The sequence below is a fragment of the Alexandromys fortis genome, unplaced genomic scaffold, assembly GCF_014885135.2.
Source record: "Alexandromys fortis isolate MF-2015 unplaced genomic scaffold, M_Fortis_MF-2015_v1.1 scaffold_1, whole genome shotgun sequence".
In the NCBI taxonomy this organism is placed as follows: Eukaryota; Metazoa; Chordata; class Mammalia; order Rodentia; family Cricetidae; genus Alexandromys; species Alexandromys fortis.
The window spans coordinates 35661694-35678014 of NW_026067927.1; the positions used below are offsets into that span (position 1 = coordinate 35661694).

Below are 16321 nucleotides of genomic sequence, written 5' to 3' on the forward strand. Positions count from 1 at the left end.
GGAGATTAGCATCCTCAAGGTGTGTTTACACGTTGTAGCCCGCTCTTCATGTGACTGACCTGCCCCCATTTTCACATCTTCCAAGAGGCTTAGAAATCCTAATGCACCCCACTCACTTAAAAGGGCATCTTCAGAGGGGTCAGGAAGGGCAGCCTTGGGCTTGGTCTGAGACGGCCATCTGCAGAGGCGGCTTCAGAGGCCAAAGCAGCAGCTTTCTCCTCCCCTCGTGCCTCTGTGCTGCTGCGGGACTAATTCCACTGTTAGTCTTTTGCTACCATGAACAATGGCTCTCACAGCTCCAGTGCAATCCAGACTACACCCCAAGAGCAGAGGAACCTGAGAAATGATACACACAGACATGGGGCACCACTGAGCCAGCACCCCCACCCCACCCCACCTCGCTGTTTTCCCATCATAAGAGCACTCCGAGCTAGACTGTCATGTGGGCTAATGAAATAACCTTTGTCAACTCTCAGGTACATGCCTGGGTTTAGAGCTGAGAAAATCCAATACAGAACTCTCACCTGGGCACGTAGCCCTGGAACGGCCCCAAGGGAATTGCTCCAAAGACACATTTTATGGATGCATTGGATTATAACTTCAAACACAGCCCGAGATATGGCAAACATTTCAAAGGTCTATCAGATGATTAGACAAAGTAACCGGTTAGACGGATACGACAAGCATGGACCCAGACCCAGAGCCCAGGAAACAAAAGCCTTTCTGCCTTGAGGAACACTGAATGACGGTGTAGTAATTGCTTATTTACTGGGCTTAAGCCACCTAATAGGTTAATGCGCCCAGCAACAGAGACAACACGAATGTGTATAAGATGCTGAATTCCAATCAGCCTAAGCCCCATGGCATCAGCAGAGGACCAGACCAGTGTGAGCTCAGATGTGGCAGGGACTGAGAAGGCCGGGAATGTGGAAGCTGGCCGTCAGCGTGAATATGGGTGGCTGCAGATTGAAGGTTTCAGCCTGAGGCGTATGCTGGGGGTGTGTGAGACTGAGTCAGCGCCACAGTCAGCCACGCGCGCGCACGTGTGTGTGTGTGTGTGTGTGTGTGTGTCTGCGTCTGTGTCTCTGTGTGTGTGTATGTCTCTGTGTCTCTGTGTGTTTGTGTCTGTGTCTGTCTGCGTGTCTTTGTGTGTGTGTAGGTGTGCTCACCTGTGCTTTTGCAGGTTGATAAGTGTCTTTCCCTAACACTCTTCATCACCCGTTCCGTTCCGTTCCGTTCCGTTCCGTTCCGTTCCGTTCTGTCCTGTTCTATCCCATCCCATTCTATTCTGTTTGAGACAGGCTTTCTCACCGAACGTGGATCTTGCCATTTCAGTTAGACTGGCCAGCCTACAAGCTATGGGGACCTGCCTGTCTCCACACCTCCAGCATTGGGTACATAGCTGTATATATACACCTATATAGATATATAGGTATAGCTGCCATGTCAACTTTTTACAGGAACGCTGGGGTTCCAAAGTCGGGTCCTCACGCTTGAGTGGCAAGTACTTTGACTACTGAACCACCCCCCCCCATCCCATGGTTTGTTTTTCATAACTTAGGGTCTCATACCCCTACACTCTGTAGGCATGGAGGGGGCAGGGAGAGCCCTACCTAATACTGGGTCTAAGAGAGAAGAGCCACTTTCTCCGTGGCTGCACCTCAGGATATCTGACCTCTTTAGCTCTAGGGGCAGAGGATTTGTGCTGAGGCGTAGGCATGCTTTCTGCCAAGATCCAGAGGGCCTTCAAATCCCCTGAAGTCCACTGCATTCTGCCAGAAGAGGGCCCCAGGTCATTCTGTGTGCAGAGCCCGTCAGCGGTGAGCTATTCCATGCTATTTCACGGCTGGGCCTTAAGCTGCCCTTTCTGAGGATCTCTTGCCCTCAGTGAAGTCCCAGCTATCGGCTGCGGGCGGAGCTCTGCAGGTTGGGCAGTGACTGAGATCTCCAAGAGCTGGCTGCCTATCCTGGTGAGCAGCAAGAGAGAACACTCTCCTCCTCCACCCCGTCTTAGTCCACTGCCCATCATCCAAGCACAGCTTCTTCTAGAAACCTTTTCTCACCAGCCTTAGTCTGAGCTGAGAGTCCTGCTAGAAACCAGATAGGGTTGCTCCTCCCTATAGGGCGGGACCTTTGCTTTCCAGGCTCTCAACAACCCACCATCTCACTCCGCCAGCACAGGCTCTCAGAGGCCGGCCTTGGGTCATTCTTACAGAACATGCTGTGGATGCAGGACCTTTGGAACAACAGGGGTTCACAACTCTCAGTTCCTTATCTGTAGCTTCTTGATATTTCTTTAGGTTTTCCACCCACCCCACCCACCTCATCCTGGCTCTTCCTTCCCTGGGACATAACTAAAGCTAGTTCACCACCCTCTCTTTGTGTCTGCCATTCCTCCTGAAATCATCAGTGCGGTTCCTTCTGGGAGAAACTTGGCTCTGACCCAACATCCAGCTTCCCAGACCTTAGAAAGTTCTATCAGATTGGGGGTGCCTGTTACCTGAAGGTGGGGTGAATAACTGCCTACCACTAGTGCTAAAGTACTGGTCTTCCGCTGTGCTGAGCCCTACTCCACATGTCACCCCATCTTCCTTGGCATCCATGAGGTGAGAGATGCTTGTGTTACACACACAAAACAAACACGGGTGGGGGAAGCTAGAGAAATGTCTCAGCAATTATTAAGAGCACTGTCTGCTCTTTTGGAGGATCCCAGGGTTTGATTCTGAGCGCCCACGTGGTGGCTCACAACATACTGTAACTTCCTGCCTGTGTGGGCACTGCAAGCTCACAGCATAGAGACATACATGCAGGCCAAACACTCACACACAAAATTACACACACACACACACACACACACACACAAAACAAAAACAAAAACAAATACAAGGAAGACTGGGTGAGGTTGATCGTTGCTAAGGTCACAAAACTAGGAAGGGGTAGAACTTCCGTCTTGATTTTGGCTACCTGAAGCCAACATCTAGGCTTTTTTTTCTTTAAATTCCTTTGCTTGCCTGGTCTGTTTTCTGCAGAATTTTGGGAAGTGCTGGCTCTGTTTCATCAGCAGGTCTTCCCTTGTTGTCCCTGAGGCAAACCTTGGGTGTGCAGAACATTGTATTAATATCCAAAATGTCTAGAACAAGCTGGCCCCGCGCCCTGGATGTGGAAATGCCGTTTGCAGTCGGCACAGCGGTTGGAGTGGTGTCTTTGGTGTACTGAGTCAAGGGACCACATGGAAACACTTTAGTCTCGCTGGCCCTGGAGAGGTCCTGGCTGGAAGCCATGAACGGCGGCAGGTCCAATAATTTGGAGAGGCAGGTACGGCTGTGCCAAGAACTGAGGGGAATTGTTTGGAGCCTGACCAGCCATTCCTGCTCATGGAGAAAGCCATCAAGAGATGGGCCCCAGCCCTGTGAGTGGAGCACTTTAGGACGAGCCGCTCTATGCTGTAAGGCTCTGCTGGGCAGTGAGCTTAGCCACCGAGGTTGCGGGCGAGCTGTTCTATGCTGGGTGGTAAGCATAGCCACCGAGGTCATGGACAAGTCTATTTCTGATCTTGTCTGCAAAGAGGAGGTGTGTCTTTTTCTTCATCCTCCAATGGCCAGCCAATGGCCAGAGATCCCCCATTCAGGAGATTGTAACAGAGACCCAAAGGCGTTTGGTGTGTCTAGAAAGACAATTCAGGCTGTAACAGCTGACTGCATGAGAAGCCATGGGGTACCAGCCCGTGAAGGTGGGACATTCTGCACAGGTTCAGCTGGCTCTTTGAGCACACGGATGACCCATCCTGCGTCCCTACTCAGCCTGACCACACAGGCTACAAAGCGCAGGCCCTCCCTGGGGCCTCGAGGGAAGATGGCCTCCCCCATCATCTGCAAACCTCATCTCCAGGCTCAGCACTTCCTCCCAGGTGGGGCTGCCCCTTCTCGAAGCTCAATTTCCCCATCAGCCCCAGGCCATATATCTTGCCTTGCTTTCTCCTGATGCTTTATAGCTTGCTGGAAACACGGTTCTCTAGCACTTCGGAAGGTACCACTTGAAAGCACCTCAAGCTAACCAATGCGATTCTTTTTTAATTTGAGGGGGCTTATTTCTCTGAATGGCTTTCCTGACCTTAGCAGGGCATGCTCCCCGATATTAACATTTTTTTTCTTTAAAAAGAGCGCAAAAATGACTCACATCTGTTTGATATTTAATTCAAATTGAATGGCAGGATAGGAACAAAATTGTACTGCAAACGACCATAAAGCGTGATTTTTAAGAGAGCCAAGCATGCTAAACCTACAGAAAACAGAGGGATACAAAGACAGAAGGGATGGAGCCTGGGCAACGGGTGTCTCCTGCCCGGAAGCTGAAGCAGCAGTGTCACTGAGAGAGGAGGAGGTGGGAGAAGGGGACAGTGTACACTGGAGGCTGGGTGGGGCTGCTTTCCAGACCCAGCAGGGTCCAGGAGCCCAGCGCTGGCAGCTGCAGGGTGAGGTGTCATGGGGCCCTGCAAGGGCTGCTGGGTAGCTCTGCACAGCTAACATGGGTGACCAACCATGCACTGCCCTGTTCTTAGTGCCCAGGAGACCAACTCAGAGAACCTAGGCTAAAACCCTTTGCTCCTGCTTCCTGCTGATCCATTTTCCAGAAGCATTAGCATCCTGTATCCCAGAGGGCAGAAGATGAAGTTCAGAGAACCCTATTCCTCCAACCTTGTGAGAAGGAAGGGGGTCTCTAGGTGCCTATGTGTGACCCTCAACCTGTCACTGATTCCAGTTCTTGCATAGGCTCTCCAGTTATAAAATACGACAGGCCACCCTTGCTAGGCAGACCTCAGCGATGAGGCTCCACCAGGCAAGCTCAGAGCTAGCCACGGGCTGCCCTTTATCCGTGGATGGAGGAATGGGAGGTCAGCAAAGCCCGAGGGCCACCACTGACCAGCTGAGAAGGCCGGGCTCCCTTCTGCTCTCTGACCCTGCATTTCCTCATTAGAACATGCTACAGCTAAGCCTTCTCCTGACGTTACTTCTGACCTCTGCGGTGCTTTAAAAAAGAAAATTGTTCCTGCGTGGTAAAATCATTTCATGTTTTAAAGGCATTTTTACTCTGCTTATTTTCTTGTCCCAACCAGCACCTGAGTACTGGGGACCAGAATGCTCCCCATGCAGCAGGGGACTGAGGCTTTGCCATAAGCATTGGTTGTTAAAGACTATGAGATGTCAGATTAGAGAGATGGCTCAGCCATTAGGAGCACTTGCTATTCTCACAGAGGACCCAAATCCAGTTCTCAGCACCCACACAGTGACTCAAAACCATTCATAATGTCAGTTTCAGGGGATCATAAGGCATATCCTTCAAGCACAGACACACATGCAAACCACACATTCATATATATCTTAAAAAAGATCATGAGCCGGGCGGTGGTGGCACACGCCTTTAATCCCAGCACTTGGGAGGCAGAGGCAGATGGATCTCTGTGAGTTCAAGACCAGCTTGGTCTACAAGAGCTAGTTCCAGGACAGGCTCCAAAAACCACAGAGAAACCCTGTCTTGAAAAACCAAAAAAAAAAAGATCATGAGATGTGAGACATCTAAGTAGAACCAAACCATTTAATTTAATAATAAGATATATTTGGGGGCTGGAGAGATGGCTCAGTGGTTAAGAGCACTGGTTGCTCTTTCAGAGGTCCTGAGTTCAATTCCCAGCAACCATATCATGGCTCACAATCAAGTGTAGTGAGATCTGGCGCCCTCTTCTGGCGTGAAGGCATACATGCATACATCACAAAATAAGCCTTAAAAATGTTAAATAAGCAGTGTGATGATGGCACCATTGGGGCGTGGTCTCTCAGCGGCTATTGGCTGAAGGAGCGGAAGGAGCTCCCGCAACAGAGCGAAACCGTTTTCATCTTCTCAGTTGAGCACCCGGATGTTTAAAGTCCATTTGGTTGGCTCCTGCAATGGCTTTACCAAGGCTTCATCAAGGGTCAGCTCAGCCTTGTCCTTAGAAGCCTGCTCCTGTCCCACCAAAATTCTTCCTCACAGCTCACCCTCCTGCCTACCAGGAGCCAGGCAGCTGCCAGTCTATAGGCATGCCTGAGAGTTTCTGTCACATACAGGGTTGCTGACAGTCTATAGGCATGTCTGAGAGTTTCTGCCGCATACAGGGTTTTTCTGGTGGGAAGTTCCAGCAAGTAGACATCTAAAATGAACCCCTGTGGAGATGGGGACTTTTGTGCCACAGATAACTGCTTTCAGTGCCCCAGCATTGGTGTGGAGCTGGGCGGGAGAGGGCTCTTATCAGCAGAAGCAGCCAGGGATCTTTCTGCAAGGATCTAGTGGCTAATGTGTCGGCTGGTGCTTCGTGCATGGTCCATGTAGTAATTAGTTGTTTTCACACGTTGGGTTATTTCACCGTCACAGAGGGGAGGAAGGTGCTAACAGTATTCTCATTTTAGACAAGGACATGGTGGCATGTGTGATGATGAGGTTGTTAGAACCAGTGGACAACAGTGAGGATTTGGGGGTTGGTCTTCTCTGGATGCCTCTGCTCTATGCCCTGACTCCTGAGAAGGGGGAGAAAAGCAGGGCATTATGGCATCCTGGTATTGGCTTAGGCGAGCCAAAAAGGGTCACATCTGTGTGTCACTATGCTGTACCCATCCTCTTTTCTACAGATGCTTAGGTTAGAGAGACTGGTGACAGAGCTCCTGGGCAGTGGTGTCCTCTGCACAGGGACTCTCCCTCCCAGCACTGCATTGTACGTGGTGGACACTGACAGGGAGCACACGGAGCTTGCTTTGGAGTCTGGGCCACCACACTCTTCCCGCCTCCGTTCTGTCCTGCGGGGATCCAGGCCCTTCAGGCCGACAGTCAGTCTCAGTATCCCTCGCCAGCTGTTGCGGCCAATGGGAGGTCTATTGGGAGATGGTGGCTCACGAAGAGGGGAGCCACCCCACCGTCTCTGCCTCTTCCCACCAACTCACAAGCCACGTGTGGTCCCAGCTGGCCATGGCAGTTCGGGATCAGGGCCACCCTAGTGTCTCTTACACCGCCCCCAGTTCCAGGGGTGCAGCCGGCAGTGGTTATAAGGTCTTTGCATGCCTGTCTCTGAGTTCTACTTCCTCTTTAGCTGCTCAGCAGTTCTCTCACTTTTGTCTCCAATTCCCCAAATTACATTTTTTTAATTTTTCAATACTTATATTTGTCTTTGTTTGCCTGAATTGACCCTGGATGACTAAAACTCTCTAATCAGGGATACTTGATTGTGTTCCTGTACCTAACCCATCTGAGACAGGCTCTTTGGAAGAATAGCATCATGACATTTGACCCTGCAGAGAAGCAACCCCAGAAATGTCAGGTCTGCTGCCTGGCTGAGTCCTGGTTTCTCGGGCCAGCCTCTGCTTCCCTGAAAACTCTCTCAGCCCCTGACTCCATAGCTTTAAAAGAAAGCAGACACCTTAGCCAGGCTTTCTTCCAGGAGTTGGGAAGCCGGACTCCAAGCCTGGGGCTGGGAGCTTCTCTGTGTTGATAGTATACAGAGGGATTAGGGAAACGACAGGGGAGAAGAATCCCGTTTCTCTAGAGCCAGGTCCACATGGTGACTCCTCCATTCCTGCATGGATGTGATCATGACTCCACGCTGCATTTTTTATGGCTTCTTCTTGTTCCCGAATGTCTAGGGCTGTGCCCTTCTCAGCAAGCACCCCCTCTAAGATGCAGATGTTGTCATGGGGATGGAGGCCATTTTTCTCCTGGAAATAAATACTAGAAGATCCAGGGCGAGGCTGGGGTGAGGACGGGTGAGTTGCGTGCTCTCCGGAGGACGGAACAAGCTCCCTCACCAAATGGCACTTTAATGCCCTTGCAGTCCCCATGCCTAAAGAAGAAGGTAATCACACTCCGCTGCCGGGGCTCACTTGGCCCTCCATTGCTCACTTGGGATGCTCCGTTCCCGCTGGAGCATGTGATTGGGAAACAAAGGTAAGTGGGAACAATCTTTTCCTCCATCACCCACCCCAGCAGGATTAATGCCTCGGCCATAAAGCGTTTACAAACTCTAAAGGGAGATAATAGCTTTCCTCCTCACGGCACAGTCACGAGGAGGCAGTGCATGTTTCCAATAAGCTGAAAATGTAGCTCAAATGGTAGGTTTTATTTCACTTTAATCCGCCTGTGAGTTCACGTTAAAGGTAAGAGGAATCAGAATCTTGCAATGTGAACCAAGTTCACTGAAATCAATGGCTTAACCCCTCCCCCAGATCTTGGCCAGATGGAGGGGCTGAGGCAGCAGATAGTGACTGCGACCCAGAGGCCGATGGATGGAGTAGGAGGCAGGTGTCCCAGCTCGCGCTCGTTTCTGGGCAGCAGAGGTAGTGAGGAACCGTCCACACTCAGTGAAGCTTGCTTGTTTCTGACACCTCGTGGCTGATGGCAGCCTGGTGGGGCAGTGGGTCATTATAGAAATGATCCTCTGTCCATCCAGGTCCTCAGCTCTACCAGTCAATCAGTCACTGGGAGGCCTGAAACCAGACCCCTCAACTAAAGCTTCCTTTACATGTTTATGGAGCAACTGTGGTCCCTAGATGTCCTACTGCTGCTCCCTTGGTGACCCGCTGGTACTCCCTCCATGCCCCGCTGGTGCTCCCTCGGTGACCCATTGTTGCTCCCTCAGTAACCTGTTGGTGCTCCCTTGGTGACCCGCTGGTACTCCCTCCATGCCCCGCTGATGCTCCCTTGGTGACCCGTTGTTGCTCCCTCAGTAACCTGCTGGTGCTCCCTCGGTGACCTTCTGGTGCTCCCTTGGTGTCCCGCTGGCAGAACTGACTGCTGCTCCTTTGCCTACTAACAAGTATTCTTTCAGGTTAAGAACTGTCCTGTCCAGGCCTCTAGCAGGGTGGCCCCCTGGTTCCCTATGGCTTCAAGCAGAACTGGTGTGTGTAGATGGCAGGCTGGCACGGCAAGGTGGGTATTGCTGGTGTGTGCCTGGGACGGGAGGCAGAGAGAGGAGATTTGGTAGGTGACTGGCCTGGACTCAGTCTAGCCAGCTGGCCCGTGACTGGCATTGCTCAGAGCCGTTCTCGGGGTCTCGTGGAGGAGCCTGCCCTCTTGCACCTCTATCCGAGACTAGAAGTGCTGGCGACAGGGCATCGTCTCTCCTTCACCATGACATCACCAGTGCTGGCGACAGGGCATCGTCTCTCCTTCACCATGATATCACCAGTGCTGGCGACAGGGCATCGTCTCTCCTTCACCATGACATCACCAGTGCTGGCGACAGGGCATCGTCTCTCCTTCACCATGATATCACCAGTGCTGGCGACAGGGCATCGTCTCTCCTTCACCATGACATCACCAGTGCTGGCGACAGGGCATCGTCTCTCCTTCACCATGACAGCCACCAGTGCTGGTGACAGGGCACTGTCTCCTTCACCATGACAGCCACCAGTGCTCATGACAGGGCACTGTCTCCTTCACCATGACATCACCAGTGCTGGCGAGAGGGCATTGTCTCTCCTTCACCATGACATCACCAGTGCTGGTGACGGCACTGTCTCCTTCACCATGACAGTTACCAGTGCTGGCGAGAGGGCATTGTCTCTCCTTCACCATGACAGCCACCAGTCACCATGCGAAATCGCAAAGCCCAGATTCCAGTTGAGTTGGGGTCCAGAGGCTTGAGGAGGAAGAGAAAGGAAACACTGCTGTGTTCTGTTTGAGGCAAGGAAGGGACCAACAGCTCTGTCTCATCCTCCCAGGCTCTCTGGTCTTCTTGACCTCGCTGGCTGCTTAGCTTCTTCCACTGTGGGTCTCTGAGTGCTGGTGTCTGTGGGTTTACCTCGGACCTTTATCACTGTTGGCCTCACATCCTCTGTCCAGTTCCATCCCGCAGTCCTGAGCAGACAGTGTCGGCTTGGGAAGATGTGCATTAGCGGTACCTGTGAGGATTAAATAGCTTCAACAGGCAGGGCAGGGAATGACCTTGTCTCTGGGATTGCAGTGGTCTGCAGGTCCATCTGATCATAAGAGATTCTCCACATATGGCAGGTGCGTTTGCAACATATGTGTACAAGCAACTAAGCCCACAGGATCACATATGCTTAGCTTGTTCCATTGCACTGGTCATCACTAACCGACCCTCCTGAACACTTACTGTGTGCTACAGACAACTGTACAGCCAGCGCCTCATTTTCCTTCTACAGTGACTCTATTGTAGGAGTCACAGGTCCAAAGATCATGGGATGGTAAGTGAGCAGCATGAACTGCCCAGAGAGCTCGAAACGACCTGTGTTTTGTGCATATAGGTGTTTGCATGTCTGCATGTTCGTATGCTTCCATGTGCTTACCCCCGTGGCCACACAGGTTGCCCTGCTGGAAGGGAGGGAGGCTTAGAACATTCATAAGAGATGGTTAGAGAGGAGCCTGTGTAGGCAAGAGAAGGGGCGGTAATGTCAAATCCACAAACCAGGGTCTTGAAGTCAACCTTGAAATCTCAAGTGATAGAGGGGGATGGGGGCATGAATCTGATGGCTTGAGTTTGTGTTTTGCCAGAGGAGAGAGGTCTAGCAGAGTTTGCTGTCTTGAATACTTAGCACAAGCCAGGTGTGCGCTTGTGACTGACGCCTTGGGAGACAGACGCGAGATAGCGAGCACAAGGCTACTCTGAGACTCACAGTGAGACTTTGTCTACAAAAATACTAAAACTCAAGGAAAAAAAAAGAATAAGAAGAGAACGAGGAGGAGGAAGGAATGTTTCCGAGGAGACTTTGTGAAAGGAGCCAGATGTTTCCTGGCACTTCCCTTTCCTGTGTCTGGCCTGTCATCCTCTAACCACTCTTCCGCGTGAGGACCTCACAGACACTTCGCCCACAACACACAACCACACAGTTCCCCGCGGAGGAAATGCGCTACGCTATCTCACGGATGGTTAGCAGGGATGGGCTCATGCCTTCCTGGATGGAGAGAGGTGCTCAGGCACTGTAGCCTGTTCTGAAAGTTCTTCAGAGGTACAAGGGGCTGCACCCAGAGACCCAGGTGCCTTCAGCCTTGGGTGGCCAGCAGTCTCTAAGTGTGGCTTCTCAAGCTTTGTCTGTGGGCAGCTGCTCTGTAATACACAGACTGAGCAGTGCTAGAATCTTCCAGGGATCTGTGCCTCCTTTAGAATTAGGGGCACATCAAAGCAATCCTGAGCAGAGGACTGCATCAGCTGAAACTGCAGGCAGGGCCTCCTCCCCACTGCCAATAGTGTCTCTCCTTCTACAAACCTAGATCTTCTGACACGAACATAGCTTAAAGCCTGCTCTTCCCTCCAGGAGCCGCACTGAAACAAAACCGGTAGAGTCAGAGAACACTGGAAGCCCTTGAGCTCTGGAGCCACATCACCGGGGTTTAAGTTCTCCAAGTTCCATGTTTGTGATGAGCCTCAGGATTTGTATATTTTAGCTTCCCTGTCTTTGGTCTCAGGATGCCTGGCCTTTCTTGAGTGCATTCTGTGTGCCAGGTATGGCACTAAACATTTCCATGTCCCACCTCCTAAGAGCCTCTCAACTGTCCTGGCAGGTAGGTATGTTTGTCTTCCTGGCTTTCCAGAGGGGGAAATGGAGAGCAAGACAGGCTAATCACTTGCCCAAGGTCACCTGGGTCACAAATGACAAGGCCCTGGCTAGATAGTTAGCCTTCTGGGTCTTACCTTCCTTCTCTGTGTGTCTATCTGGGGAACTATGAGGAGTGAAAGGCAGTGACAGCTGGCTGCAGATTTCAAGGACTTAGACACTGTGACTTGCTTAGCAGAGGTATGGACATACAGTAAGTATCAAGTTCAAATCCACTTAATGATAGGGTAGATCTCAAACCCAATCAGAGGAGAGAGAAGATCCAATCCCAACAGCTGAGATAAAATAATTAGGTCATTTGTTCCCATTGCTTATCTCTCCTGAGGAAGAGCAAGCTGCTGGAAGGCATATTTCTAGGGCAAAGTGTGGGCTTATGGTGGTTACCTGAGTCTGAGGGACTCTCCTGCTCTCAAGAGTCAATGTGTTTCTAAGTGACAAGCAGCTGCTAGCCCTCTGCTCCCTTTTCACTGAGAAAATTCTCCAACCCTTGCGTGCTCCTGAACGACCCCAGCCCCGCCCCCACAGGGAAGATAAGCCCAGCAGGCATCTGGTTTACTCTGAGTGGGATTACTTGGTTGACTTCAGACACAGCCTTGCCTTCCAACCATGGAATTGGTTCTGAAAGAGCCTTCTTCTCTGGGAAATCATCTTTCCCTGAGGATCTTTGCCCTCTGGTGAGCAAAGGCCTTGGTCCAAAAGTGACAGAGAATGGGAGAAGAGAAGGAAGAAGAAGAAGAAGAAGAAGAAGAAGAGGAGGAGGAGGAGGAGGAGGAGGAGGAGGAGGAGGAGGAGGAGGAGGGAGGAGGGAAGAAATAGTCAAGCAGTCCTGGCTCCTAGCTCCCCTCCTGGAGGCTCTGAGCACTGCTTACAGCCTTCCCAGAAACTCCTACCTACCTTCCCAATTTCCTCTCACACCTCTTCCAGGTCCCCCCCCCCCCCACAGCTCCACACGACAACATGGCGTACATGTGGCCCATCTGGGGCTCAGGGAATCCTACTGAGTATGCCAGCTTAATGAAATACTTTCAGTTTATTAAATACAGGCTTTCCTAAGCCCCGAGTGCCTGTGGGTATTTGAAAGCTGAAGGCAACCCCGAGCTACCCCAAATGTCATCTCTCTACGTGTCCTTGCATTCCTGTTGCGACCCTATGCTTCTGTTCTTCGGCAGCAAGTAAAATGAGCAACATAAAGTAACTGCAGACAGACAGGGGAGGAAATGGTGTGTGTATGGGGTGGGGGTGTTGGGAGAGACTCCCAGAACCCCTCAGGGCCTCTTAAAGTATATGAAGTTCCCATTACCCAGAGCCATGAAGGGCACTTCTCCACCCATGGGCTGCTCAAAGTTTACAGAATCAGTTCGCTATGAAGGGGCGACCGGCAGGCCTTGCATGTCAACTTCGTGTGTCGATCTCGTGTGCCGTAGCTCAAATATTTCAAACCCTGTTTTAGCAAGGCTTGCTCTTAGCCAGCAGGGCTGGCAGGGTGCCGTGTCTGGGGACTCCCTCTGCAGTTTTATTTCTGTTGCTCCTCTGGGGCTTGGCTGGAAACTGCTGTCTGAGTCCAGGAGGAGCCATGGGGAGACCCCAAGAGACCATGAGTTGCCTCCCTCCGAACAGGAGGAGTCTCTTCCTTTCCGTTCTCCCATTCGTCAGTCTCCTGGGCCTGGGGTCTGTAAATCAGGGGTGAGGAGCTGAACCGGAAGTAGCAGACAAAGGCATCAAGGGAGTCACCCCCCTCTCTGCGGACTACCATCTGGATGCCGGAGAAGGAGATTCTGTTGACAGCGCTGAGGGGCACCTGCTCCAGGTACCTCAGTGGCAACCCGTTGACCCACACACAGCTCTTCCGGGACAGTACCTTGAGGCAGAAGGCCAGCAGAGTGCTGCCTTTCTCCAGGTAGGGCTCCAAGGACAGATGGTGTCGCGACAGCTGGGGCAGCTGCAGTTGGATGTGGGTGTCCTTCCCTCGTCCCACCAGCAGCCGACTGGTATCGTGCTGCAGCTGTAGTGGGACTTTGGCAAAGGCAACCTGGCCCAGCGTGGAGTGGTACAGGCTCACTTGCAGGACGGTGAGGGTCCTCTCCATGGATGAGATCCTGGGGAGAATGTGACAAAGACACACACACCTCTGTGTCACCTTGGGGGTCCTGGGGCCAAGTCTTGCCGATGAGGACCATGGCTAAATGGATACGGTTATTCTGCCCAAGCGAGGATGGAGTGGAGGTTGACATTAGTGTTGGAACTCCGTTTCTTCACAGCAGAACAGGACACATTGCCCGTCCTCCCTGGGTTTTACTATTTTGTAATAAAGGCATGCCTATCCTTCTAGGCATGGGATAAACCTTACCAGCTTACAGGTTGGAGTCTGAGAGTCTGCAGATCACCGGAGACAGTTTGTCTCTGCATTAGAGGAACAGGAAAGCAGACGCGTGAGGCTTCCTTGTATCTGGCAGGCACGAACAAACAAAGCCTCGCAGAGCCCTTCTTTGAGCCAGGTGTCAGCCTGGGTGCTGTGGTGAAGCAGAAGGAAACAGGCCTTCACTCTTGGGGGCACCCCTCTTGAGGGGAAGATATGGTGCTTCCAGATATGGAGGTACAGAGCAACAGAAAGGGGTCCTGAACATAGCAAGCACCTTCTTGGTGCTTCCAACGGGCCAGGCACCATGTCTCCTAAACATCCATGCAGAAGGCAGATCCTGGTGGAGACTGGGCAGAGGGAAGCTGGCTTACCGGAGACCCCTCAGGGCCTCCGGGAAATGCACATAAGGTCCCAAAACTCCACCTCCAGGAACTCGTCCTTCAGTGTCTGATGGGCACATGTGGGAAGGACCATCCTATGTTCGGTTTTGTTCCTGCCTGGTTTTGAAGGACAGACTCGGTCACATCTACACACCTCACATAACGCCAGATTCGCCATTCATTTCAGCAGGAACCAAGGGCTGAGTGGGGCTCAATAGCAATTATATACCTTCTCTAGTGCCTGGCTTTGGTCTGCAGTATTTTTTTTCTGCTAATAATGTTTGTACCATCCTAGATTGTGTGTGAAAATATTGCTCATCTCTCAAGAACCAGTGCAAATACTTTCTTCTCTAGAGAAGGTGACCTTGTCTGTGTCCTCTAACATCAGCCACAAGGGCACTCAGCCAACCCCTATCCCCTCACACACATCTGCATTGCCACCCCCAGAGTTCTGCAGGCTCTTGTCTTCCTCAGTCTTCTCTCTGGTCTCCCTAATGTCTCCCAGTGGCAGAGTGTGACCCGCCATATAGTTCAGAGAGCGCTTGGCCACAGCAAATGTCTGGGAGTACATCTGCCAAGAACAAGGTATGGCGACATCACATATAATAGATGATATTCAACCAACTATAGATGACAGCTTGGTTCTTACAGTCTGTGGGATAGGGAGACTTGCTAGATTACCACCCTTTGCCCTGGTCTTTTTGGATGTCGTATGTCAGTGGGAATCTAACCGACAACGGGGCCGAGTCCCCTGAGGACATTCATTCCCTAGCAGGCAGACACACACCTCTGGCCACTGCCTTCTGACCCCGAAGAACACTTCTTCCTGAGGCAGGGCCCAGGATTGAGGGCTGGGTACCAGAGCTCTCAAGCCTGAGAACAGAGCAGAGCATAGCATAGCCTAGCCTAGCCTAGCCTAGCCTAGCATAGCCTAGCCTAGCATAGCCTAGCCTAGCATAGCATAGCATAGCCTAGCACAGCCTAGCCTAGCCTAGCATAGCCTAGCATAGCCTAGCATAGCATAGCATAGCCTAGCCTAGCATAGCATAGCATAGCGTTCATCTTCTAGAAACCAGCACTGTGACCCATGGATACTGTAAATAAGCATGACCCTGTGAGATCTCTCTCTGCGCTTCTGAGCAGTCAGAGCTGGTAGGAGCCTGCTCTCTGCCCAGCAGCACGCCTGCAGAGGCTGACCTGTTTGTCTTGGATCCCAGTGGATCTGGGAGGACAGAAACCCAGACCTCTTACTGCCCACCATGACTGACAAACAGGAATGCTGGTTCTGGCCGCGAGTCCTCCCCTTAGCCCCACAAGGCCTCCCTGGTGGTCCCAGTTTCTGACCTCCACCTACCTTACTGCTGGGGTTTGTCTCTGCAGCTGTGTGCTCTCTCTGCAGGGAGGGGACTGGGCTGTGACAAGGCCTGGGCGGGCTCTTCTGTAGTTCAGGCATGCGTTGTCAGAGCGTCCGTCCTATGGCTCTTCTGTTTTCCCTCTAGGAAAGAAATGAAAGTGCCATTTTCCATGGCAGAAGAGGAACCCACTGCCAGAGTTGCGAAACTGGTACCCTCTAGGAGGGTCCTCTTGACAGTGGGGTGTCCTGGGCCTCAGAGCTCCCAGGCTTTACCATTCCCTTCTCTTGATATTGGGGTGTCCTGTGCCTCAGAGCTCCCAGCCTTTACTATTCTCTCCTCTTGACAGTGGGGTGTCCTAGGCCTCAGAGCTCCCAGGCTCTACTACTCCAGCCCCAGAGACCACAGAGACGACCTTCCTCTCCTGTCTGACGGCAGAGGGCTGCTGGGCAGAGAGCTCCCAGATTACACGGTTCCTTTCTGCTGTCAGGGGTTGGTTAAGGAAGTCTTAAGAAATGGCAGCTCTCCAGGGTATCTCAGGAGAGACCCAGAGGACAGAGAGCATGACCACTCATAGGAATAGGCCCCTTTTGGCACACAGAGAAGGCCTTCTGATAATTTTGTCCCATTTCTCTC

At 51.9% G+C, this 16321-nt stretch overlaps 1 protein-coding gene across 2 annotated transcripts; it reads right to left on the minus strand.

Annotated features, from left to right (window-relative positions):
• Positions 1–12483: 12483 nt before the first annotated feature.
• On the minus strand, positions 12484–16059 carry Tifab (TIFA inhibitor). Of its 2 annotated transcripts, XM_050144078.1 has the most exons (4): positions 15961–16059; positions 15688–15828; positions 13942–13994; positions 12484–13690 (listed from the first exon to the last, which is right to left on the minus strand). In XM_050144078.1, the coding sequence occupies exons 2-4, from the start codon at positions 15784–15786 to the stop codon at positions 13108–13110; spliced, it is 735 nt and encodes a 244-aa protein (XP_050000035.1). In that variant the 5' UTR covers positions 15787–15828; positions 15961–16059; the 3' UTR covers positions 12484–13107. The 2 variants fall into 2 exon arrangements, with proteins under 2 accessions (XP_050000035.1, XP_050000036.1); XM_050144079.1 differs by lacking the exon at positions 15961–16059 and having other exon boundaries at positions 13942–14104; positions 15688–15811.
• Between the last annotated feature and the right edge of the window lie 262 nt (positions 16060–16321).